The following is a 10,538-nucleotide window of genomic DNA, read 5'->3' on the forward strand; positions in this document are numbered from 1 at the left end:
AAAATCAGTAGAAGAACTGTTCCCTTATATCAGTATTTTTGACTTCCCATGCTTTAGGAAACAATGCTTTTGAAAGCCATAAAAATGAAGGCTATTCATCACTGAAATGTCATGTCATCACGTTTTCAAAAGCCTCCTACAGAAAGACAATGTAAGATGTCAGAGTAAAATCTTTGCTTAATCCAATTAGCATTTAAATATTTTAATCAATAAAATATGACAATTAGACCAGGCTAGAAGCCAACTCCCTTAGATCCATGCCTTTTGTCACACCTAGTCTTATTTGCACTGCTGAGTTACTGAACGGTAGTAAACACATCAGAACAGTAAATATCCATTACACAATCTGGGAGCTGTATCAACTTAAAATCTTTACCTTCTATGGCAGCAAAAGGAGCAACCAAAAATCAACAGCAAGTAATGATTTCCTGGAGACTGGGCTGGTAATGATATATTTAAGATGCATGTGATGGGACCCATTAGCCAGCAGAAAATGGCAAATGGGAGTTCTGTGTGTTTGCATGTGACCTGAAACAGTTAACAATACTGATATTGAATCACCAGCACCGTGATGCTGCAGAAAACAAACCCTCCTCAATTGTTTTCCCAATGGCACTTGGCAGATGAGCACACAGCAAGTGCATTAGCTGGAAGTGCTGATGCCTAATGAGTCACTAACATTGCTAAGTTCAGTTTGCATCTTTTAGTGCAAAGAGAGAGACAGAAAGGAAGGAGTGGTTTTGAGAAGTTTTCTACTAGAAAGCCAGTCTGAAAATGGCTGCCTAATTAGGTAGGTATTTGGTCATCGAGTCACCAGTGTCTGAAAAATCTACTTACTGTTCATCACAAATGGCATTAAGGCAAAAAAAATCAAATGTCAGTAGTGTCTTCCTGAACCATGTAACAAAGTAACTGTTTACTAGCAATACCCACATGAAGAATACTTCATCCATCTCTTTATTCAGTTGCTTGGCAAGATTTCAGATTCTTCCAGGTTCCTTGAACACAGCTTTTTCTGTTGCCCTTAAGTGCAAGAAGTAAGCACTCCCTGTCAACAGGGCACTTGCGTTTTCTGCATTAGCCAGACACAATTAATACACGTTCTGCAAAATGAACTATGGCCCCTCCCATAAAAGTTGATAAAAAAGCAGTGCCTGATGAATTTCAGATGACAGCTTCATCCATAAAAGCACACATCTGAGAGGAAGACAAGCAGTTAAAAACCAACTGGTCTTCACAAGACGCACAGCTGTAACCCCCATGAAAAGAAACACTTGGGTTTGTTTTTCTAAGGGCTGCCATCAGGCTTTCTCACACTGTCCAACCAGCTCTGCTGATTGGGAGAGCAAAAAACTTTTGCTTAATAACAAACCTCAGCTGTGATGCAGCAATGTTTTCATTCTCTCACGATATTCAGGGAGAGTTTTCCTGGCACCAAGATTCCCTTTTGCACCTGGCCATGTTTATTTTCTAAACCAGTGATCTTGCGAGAAACTCATAAGCAAAGGAGGTATGTTCACGTCCCCATGCTGAACCAGTGCTCATTGAATAGACAGTTCTATTAAGCAACTGGTAGGCCAGTGCCAAAATCCACTCTTGGATTCCTCAACAGCCAAAGCAAATGACAGAAAAAGGCACATCTTTAGGCTGAATATACTTACATGAAATCATGAAGCCCAGTTCCAATCCAAGAAAAGCAATGATTTGTCAAGGGGAATTTTAAAGACTTTGATAACTTCAGAATTTTATTCACAGCATAGAGACCCTATCATAAACTAAATTTTGTCATTATAGATGTTAAGAGCTTGTCTCTTGACTATCATCCTTCAATGAATAATGAATCTCTCATGCTGGGGAACCTTGTGTATCTAGGAAACTTACAGCTTTGTATTAGAGAAATAAAGCAACGTGCTTCATTGCACTACTTTGAACAGCTGTGTTTCAAATTTTGCATATAGCTTTAATGACCACTGATAATACAAAAGCACCAGCCATTCTTGCCCAGGACTGTGGGGAGATTGGCAGAGGGTCATGGCCTAAGCATCTACAGGTGGAGCAGAACTGGAAGATTTGCACAATCTGAGGTGCTGCAGAGAGAAGGGCTGATGATAGGAGTGATGCCTGAACTAGCAGGTGCAACAGACTTACCATTTGAGACCTGCATATCTCTTATTTTGCCAAAAAAATAAAAAAGAAAAAAAAAAAAAGGGAAGATTTTGGTGCAAGTCTGGTCCATTTTCAAGAAAAACTGAATGCAAAGTGGTCAGTAATGCCCTTGTATAGAAGACAAATTCTTTCTGGTTATTTTTCCTGCTGATGAAGGAACAGAATGAACAAAAGAGAGGAAAAAGCCACCACATTTCTATAAGTAAACAATTAAAACAGTCTTAATGCTTTGGAAGAGTATTGCCAAACAATCATTCTTGGATGGTCCTTTCTCCAGCTTCTGCAGCAGGAAGAGCAGGGTTAAAAAAATAAAACAACATGGGAATGAATGGGAGAACACCCTAACACAACAAGGACCCTTCAACAGTTGCTGTTTAATTTTCAGCTGATTGGCCTCTCCAGTCACAGTGACATTATGTAGCTAATCTGTTGTCTTCGTACTCTGCACCAAAATGTTGCTTACACTTAGCTCAGTAATAGTTCTGGCCAACAAACACACAAAGGAACAGCAAGGACAGTATATAATAAGAATTCAGCAGTACCAAGGAAAATTCTAATCCTATTAAATTTGGCAGCACAAATCTCTTATGTAACCCGTGATTTAGAAGACAGGCCGATCATCTGGAAATATTCCTGTGTTCTTCTCAGTACATTAAACAAAATTGGCAAATTTTCATTACAAATTTTGTTTTTCACTGCATAATATCTCAGGAAGGACATCCCATGCTTACAAAACAATTTTAGCATCAACAATATGCTTTTACATATGACAATTCAATTATTGGGTGTATATAAGTTTAATAGCTTAAGTGCTTCTCTGCCAAGGCTGCCTTGAACTGTGGTACATCTCTGAGGTTCAGGAGGTGGATGGCTTGTGATCTAAATTTAAAGCAGTGAGACTTCAAAATAATGCTTGGAAAATGAGCTTTTCTGAAAGTTGAGTGTTATAGCAAGAAAATTTACAGGTCTCAGGAACTGATACTCTCATGAAGATGAGGACCTTTGAGAGCTACAGGTGAAAGATCCTAAATACGTAAAAACGACAACAAGAACAGAACAGTTTGTACCTACCATTAAAAAAAACCCACCAAATCAAAACATGTCCTTTTACAACAAAAATAGATTCTAACTTCCAAACCAGCTGTCCCGTAATAGGACACAAATGTAAAAAAGCTCAATTCACAAAATAATTATGAACCAAGCATCATATTCTTTAAATTCCTGTTGTTCTTCAATCTTCAATACCTCCTTCAAAAGGAGGTATTCATTCAATGCCAATATTTACAGAGTGCAATAAACATTCAATTCATGCCAATTCATTCAAGAATTACAATGCCATGCTTTTGAAATAGAGATTTCCTAAAACAGATTCCTGTTTTAGGAAGAGAAGTTTTATTCACCGAATAGCAAAAACCAATCAATCTTACAGCACATATCCATAAAGGGTGGACAGTTTAGGGATTATTGGAGAACCTGCCACCTGAAATTGTCACATACACTGCTGACAAGATTTGCTGTGAAACTTGAAGCCAATTACAGACATTTTCTTCTCACCCATATAAAGGATGTTCAGAGATACACACTAATATGGGAATGTCTTGATGTGTTTGGAAACAAGCAGCCAGCACCAAGCTGTCACCAGCTAGCTAATACATGTACCTCCATGCAGTTGTTACAGTAGGAGAAGCTTTTGCAATAAAAAGCAGCAGCATTCCTCTCTTCTTTGGGGAGGCCCAGCTCATTCCACTATCCTGACAAAGCTTCTCAGCAAATATAAAATGCCCAAAATAATTGCCTCTTTAGCAACTGCAGGAAGCCAACACATTTGAATAAGAAAATTTGGTGATAAATGCTCAAAAATGGATAGATAAGGATGCCAGGAAATGTCAGTCAATTCCCTCTAAAGGGCTACTTGCAGCACAATTACTGCATGGTAGGAAGGCAACAGCAAAGAGGGTAACTATAAGCCCAATGTTCTTTATTTTGCCCCACAGAAAGAACAGCAATTTTGTCAGTTTCCATTAGTCATGTAGTTTCCTCTGTAATAAAATGAGAACAAAAGGAAACCCAAACCATAATTGGTTCTTAGGGAAATTCCCATTGATAGTTTTTCTGTTACAGTTGAAAGACAGTTGCAAAAGCGTGAAATTGCCAAGAGGAGGTTGCAAGGGAGTAAACACTTAAATAGGGCTAGTAAAAACTTCACCATGCATGAAGAATTAATAATTCTTTGCCCTAAATTAAGAATGAATTAAAAATTAATCATGAATTCAGAATGAATAATTCTTTTTCTTAAAATACATGCAAAGGGAGTAGTTATTATGCTCCATAACAGAAATTGCTTTCATATGTAGAAACTAAGCAAAAGACAAAAGAATTGCAGAGCCACAGTCAGCCTCTCATGTTCAGAGACTAACTCCTTGTATCAAACCAGAGCTGAAAAAGTCAGCCTGCTTTGATCTTCTATATTTGACATATATAAGCAATTACATCATAGAATTCAAACACAGTATTTAAAAGACAGACTAACTTAGAAAATTATGAGACTGAGATATTTAGAAACTGATGCTCATTATTTTATTGCCTTGGGCCACCTGATACCATATGTAAAGTCTCCCTGGAGGCTAACAAGGGAATAGCTGATAAGTCCTAATGCCTGTCCTGGTTTTGGATGGGGTGGAGTTTGTTTTCTTCACTGTTAGTGGGTTATTGGGGTTTTGTCTTGGATTTGTGCTGAACACAGAGTTGATAATACAAAGATGTTTTTGTTACTGCTGAGCAGGGCTTACACAGAGCCAAGGCCGCTTCTGCCTTTTGCACTGCCACAATGGGAAGGAAGTTGGGGTATTTGAGAAGTTGGGAGGAGACACAGCCAGGACAGGTGACCCCAACTAACCAAAGGGATATTCAGAGCATATGACACCATCCTCAGTGTACAAAGTGGGAGGAAGAGAAGGAAGGGGGGACATTCTGACTGATGAGTTTGTCTTCCCAAGAAACCATAATGGGTGATGGGGCCCTGCTCTTCTGAAGATGGCTGAATATCTGCCTGCCCATGGGAAGTAGTGAATTAATTCTATGTTTCGTTTTCCCTATTAAACTGTCTTTATCCCACATTTTCAGGCTTTCATCCTTCCAATTCTTTCCCCATCTGATGGCAGGGGAGTGAGGGAGCAGCTCTGTGGGGCTTGATTGCTGGCTGGGGCTAAACCGCAACAATGCCACAGAAAGAACTGGCAGGGCAACACACTAGATTTCACTAGCTTAAAAATTTGTGATTTAACCAACCACACTGTAGGCAGAAACAAAATACAACAGAACAATTGCATTAAAATATGAAGAGCAAGGTCACAACAGTTTGTGATGAGAATAATTATAAATACTTATAGGCATACAACTAAATGAAGATACTTTAATGAGGTGATGCAAGTTTGTATTTAATCTACAAACCATTTCCATGAAACAAGCAGAAGAATTGTGATAAGAAAAAAAAAAGTATTCATCTCAAAGATCTGTGTTCTGATGGTAATCTAGTTTCAACTTATCCACTTGCATCTTCTCCTTCCCGCTGAACTCTAAGAGTTGCTGAAAGCCATTACCTTTAAATACCAGTTAATATTAGTGCTAAAACAACAATAATCAAATATTATGTACATTTTAGGCAAGCAGGCTGTCTTTACCTCTCATTCCAAGTACTATCTTCCAGAAAGTAATATTCACAAATTATTTTAGAGAAAAGTTACTGTACAAAGACACAGAAGCTAAAATTTATAAAAAGACTAGTCAGTACAATTAGACAGATGTTTGTTTGTAGTTCTTCGTATCCAAGACCTTCTTGCCACACATCGAGCAGATGCCTATAAGCACAGAAAAAGTGTGTACATTATTTTAAAATTATTAAAATCTTTTCTCAAAACCACAGTTATTATGTTTTTGTAAGCATCTTTTTCAAGAAATTGTCCAAATGAGCTCTTATTAGCAATCTATCTGTTCTTAGACATGTCCTCAACAGATACTACAAACTTAGAAGTAATATTGTAACTCCTAATACAAATTAATATGTGCAGTGTGTGTGTAAGCCTTCTACTGAAGAAAATAAGCTTCACTTCGAGAGCATTATTATTCACAATACTGCTGGAAGCCTCTACAATTTGCTGGAATGCCTGAAGGTAGCCAGGAAAGGCTCACTTCTGACAAAAGGTAAAAATGGTGTATTGTTAATTGGTTTACATCCTGTAGCCAAACGAGGCCTGAGATGGACAGAAAGTAGCAGGGCTAAGAAAATACAACCACCAACAAACTGACAGCTAAATGGGGCATTCACAGGTGGAGTGCTTCAGAGAACTGAGAAAGTTTAGAATATGTTTTCATAGAACTAAGGTATTTATAGAGCAGGAGTGAAAAACAATGAACACCAAGAATACTTGAGAGTTGAAGTGATGAACACTAATGTCCCACTGATATCCTAAACTCCAAGAGTGTCAAGCCAAAAGACCAGAGCACCAAAATGTACACAAGTTTGGCAGCGGGGTGGATTGTCTCAATCTTTCCCTCTCCTTTCAAAGCAGAAAGGTGGTAAGTCTTTTATCTGGTAGGACCACACCTCAATTTACACAAACATTCACCAGTAGACAAAAAATGTCAAGTGGCATCTACTCCTGCTTTGTCTAAATTGTGTCATATACTGACATCATGACTATCATATCTAGCATTCCATTAGGGAAGAGAACAGCAGGGAACATGGCACACAATTTACTCTGGAGACCAAAATTCAGCCCACTAAATATTGACTTAAGGTCTAAACTAAGGATAATTAACTTGAGATTGCCTCTCAGTTTCAGAGATCTGCAAAAGCTGAAGCACTGAGCTGTATGACTGCATTTGCTTCAAAGAAGTATGCCCTAATGACATCTTTGATGGTCAGAGCCAGAACCTAAAGCACTTAGAAAGTTCTTAATTTTATGAAGATAACAGGTTCAACCTGAAAAGATACACAAACAGACAAAGATCAAATCCTGAAGTCCATCCAAACCAGACACAAATTTAAGAGAGTACAAGGTTCTATTGAATGGGGTTCAGTCTGGGGAGGACCTAGCAGGCAACATTCCTACAACAGGCTGCTAAACCACTGACTCAGTGACACAGCACATATTTATTGAACAATTAATTTCATAAACAAAACTTACTATTGGTGAGCTGTAGCTCTACACTCAAAAAACAGTTCACCTCATAAATAAAAACATAATAAAACTCTTTGGCATTAAATCATGTAACTGACTTCATGATGCTTTTTTCCATCTAGGAATTTTAAATTTAGCTATTATAAAAAGGGAAGAGGAGAGAAGGGATGAGAAAAGGGCCTGCAACAAGCAACTGAGTTTTAGAACTTGTTAGATGAGAGTTGTCTATGCAATTGCCTAGATTAAGTTTCCAAATGTACTACTTCAGACACTGGAAACATTATAAAAGAAGCAGACTTACAGAATGACAGAGGTTTAAAAGAATCTCCTTCAGTCTCTAGTCCTGCCCCACTCAAAACAGACAACTTGGATAAGGCTGGCTCAGGACTGTTCAAGCCATTCTCTGAATACCAGATTTAAAGATTTCACAACCTCTGATGGTACCTGCTACTAGAGTATTTGATCATCCCCAGACTGAAAAATTGCTTTCCTTGCATGTAATTAGAATTTTCCACATTCTAACCTGTGTACATTATTTCTTATTCTATTTCTGTGTACCTATGAATCTGACTCCATGTTCCCTGTGCCTGCCTATCAGTAGCTGAAGATAGCAATTAAATCTCATCTTAACCTTCTCTTCACAAATACAAATTTAAGTGTTGTACCCCCTCTCTTGCCCAAGCCAAAGTGGAGTATTTTGGCACTCAATGAAACTCACCTTTTTTATAGGCACATCCTTGACAATAGTGGGACCCTGGCTGGTGGACAGAACTCTTACAAATCCGACATATTGCAAATTTATTCTTTCCATAAGGATCAAACCTGGGAAAAAGGAAAAGTACTTTATTTATACTCCTTGAAATGAAGTATTTTTTCAGCCTCATCTTAAAAAGTCTAAGCCAGAGGGTGCAGTCAGAAACTCCAGCAAAAACTGTAATTTAGAAAAGGGACATATAAGAATTATTTCTAACAGGCTACACAAAGTATGCAGAAAAGCTCCCACTTTCCCTATTGAGAGACATTTCTTCCATCACAGACAACAACTTCATGAAAGCAGAACAAAAAGTGTTAATTTTTATTAAGATACTACATGACTTTTAAGTTAAACATCTTCCAGCAGCATCTTGCCCCCTTGCAAACAGAAAGTCCTGCAGACATATAGGAAATGCTCAAGAGATTATCCTGGCAATATTAGCACAGAAAATAAGTATTCTCGGCACAAAATAAGTATTCTCAGCTTCTCTCCTACAAAAGCACCAAATCCTAACAATTCCAGTGAGAACTGCAGCAAAATACTCTATGACTGAGCAGAAAGCACCCATGAAATATGTGTAGATGTATTTTTACCAACAAATTAAATACCATAATCCCTGCAATTTTAATTTATTAAATGTATTTGGACAAGTTTGGAGTAGTTGCCCAGCTATGTAGGAAACAGGCCTCAGTTTGCTAACTGATGTTCTTGGCCAAAATCAGTATTAAGTACTCACCTTGCCTTCTTTGAGGTCAATGCCTTGTTTTCATTTAATTTGCGACCACCGCTTTCTACAAAGAAAAAAAGAAAAAATCAATAACCCTGTTCCAAGCATACTTTAAAAATCTTCATTTACAACTTTTATACATATCCAAATCAAGTCACAAATAGAGATAAAATATTCAGCACAGCATTGGCGACAGGGTAACAGAACACTTTATGCTCTATTTAAACACTCTATGTATTGTTCTCCCATGCAAGAAAGAAAAAAAATCCAGAAAACAAAACCAGACCAATTCAATACCGAAGAGTTCTGGACAAATAAATTCCCAATGCATTAAATCAGCATGGGAGGGAAAGTACACGACTTAATATTTAACCTGATTAGTAATATAAAGTTTTGGTTGTAAGATGGTAACATAGCTCAGGTGCCCAGCTGGCTTTACAATACCTCAAAACCAAGCTGCTAAACCTTGCTGAGGTTACCTGTAGTGTTTCTTGCGCCATCTTTCCATGTATCAGGAGTGATCACCGTTCCAAGCTTCTTCTCACCTACATAAGGAAACATTACAAAGGAAAAAGGTAAGAATCACGGAGTCAATTAGGTTGGAAAAGCCCTCTGAATTTGTCAAGTCCAACCTGTGACCAATTACCAGCATGTAACTAGACCTTGGCACTGAGTGCCACGTCCAGTCTTTCCTTAAGCACCTTCAGGGATGGTGACTCCACCACCTTCCTGGGCAGCCCATTCCAATGTCTCATCTCCATGACTAGGAAAGAATTCTTCTGAATGTCCAACCTAAACGCCCCCTGGTCCAGTTTAAGACTAAGTCCTCCTGTCCCGTCACTGGTAGCCTGGCAGAAGAGGCCCACCCCTACCTGCCTACAACCTCCCTTCAGGGACTTGAGGAGGGTGATAAGGCCACCCCTGAGTCTCCTCCTCTCCAGACTAAAAAACCCCTACACCCTCGGCTGCTCCTCATCACACCTTCTGCTCCAGACCCTTCACCAGCACTGCTGCCCTTCTGTGGCCCTGCTCCGCCACCTCAATGTCTTTTTGTAGAGAGGTGCCCAGAGCTGAACAGAGCACTCGAGGTGCGGCCTCACCAGTGCCGAGCACAGCGGGACAATCCCTTCCCCGGCTTTGCTGCTCACGTTAGTGATGATACAGGACAGAATCATTTAAACGATGCACATCGCTACGCTCCAGAGGCGGAGAATGACAGCTCACACAGGGGAGAATGACAACTCACACAGTGGAGAATGACAGCTCACACAGTGGAGAATGACAGCTCACACAGGGGAGAATGACAGCTCACACAGGGGAGAAGGACAGCTCACACAGGGGAGAAGGACAGCTCACACAGGGGAGAACCACAACTCGCACAGGGGAGAAGGACAGCTCACACAGGGGAGAACCACAGCTCACACAGGGCCCTGCCGGGACCGCCCCCTGCGGCCTGCGCTGAGCAGCCCGGGACCCGCGGCTGCCGCTCCGCTCAGGGCAGCCTGGATCCCCTCGGGCAGGGCAGGGCAGGGCAGGGCGAGGCGAGGCGGTCGGGCATCCCCCTTAGCCCCGTACTCACACTTGTCGCACACCATTGCGGCCCCCCCCTCCACCGCCGCCGCCGCTTCCGGCACCGCCCCGGAGGTGCCGCCGGCCGGGCCCCGCCGCCTTCCGCTGCCGGGCGGGGTTTGGCTTTTCGAACAAACGCTGC

At 40.3% G+C, this 10,538-nt stretch overlaps 1 protein-coding gene across 1 annotated transcript; it reads right to left on the reverse strand.

Annotated features, from left to right (window-relative positions):
* Positions 1–4,127: 4,127 nt before the first annotated feature.
* Positions 4,128–10,533, reverse strand: CRIPT (CXXC repeat containing interactor of PDZ3 domain). Its single transcript, XM_002196836.6, has 5 exons — positions 10,407–10,533; positions 9,307–9,372; positions 8,837–8,891; positions 8,065–8,168; positions 4,128–6,023 (listed from the first exon to the last, which is right to left on the reverse strand). The coding sequence occupies exons 1-5, from the start codon at positions 10,420–10,422 to the stop codon at positions 5,959–5,961; spliced, it is 306 nt and encodes a 101-aa protein (XP_002196872.1). The 5' UTR covers positions 10,423–10,533; the 3' UTR covers positions 4,128–5,958.
* Between the last annotated feature and the right edge of the window lie 5 nt (positions 10,534–10,538).

Source organism: Taeniopygia guttata, chromosome 3 (assembly GCF_048771995.1).
Source record: "Taeniopygia guttata chromosome 3, bTaeGut7.mat, whole genome shotgun sequence".
NCBI lineage: Eukaryota > Metazoa > Chordata > Aves > Passeriformes > Estrildidae > Taeniopygia > Taeniopygia guttata.

What these genes read in the sequence shown, in the direction of transcription:
- CRIPT (XM_002196836.6), bottom strand. An exon ending in TGGCGCAAGAAACACTACAG is followed by an intron (nt 8,892 to 9,306) that starts GTAACCTCAGCA and finishes TTTTCTTTGTAG; the next exon opens with AAAGCGGTGGTCGCAAATTA. An exon ending in AGGATGTGCCTATAAAAAAG is followed by an intron (nt 6,024 to 8,064) that starts GTGAGTTTCATT and finishes CTGTGCTTATAG; the next exon opens with GCATCTGCTCGATGTGTGGC.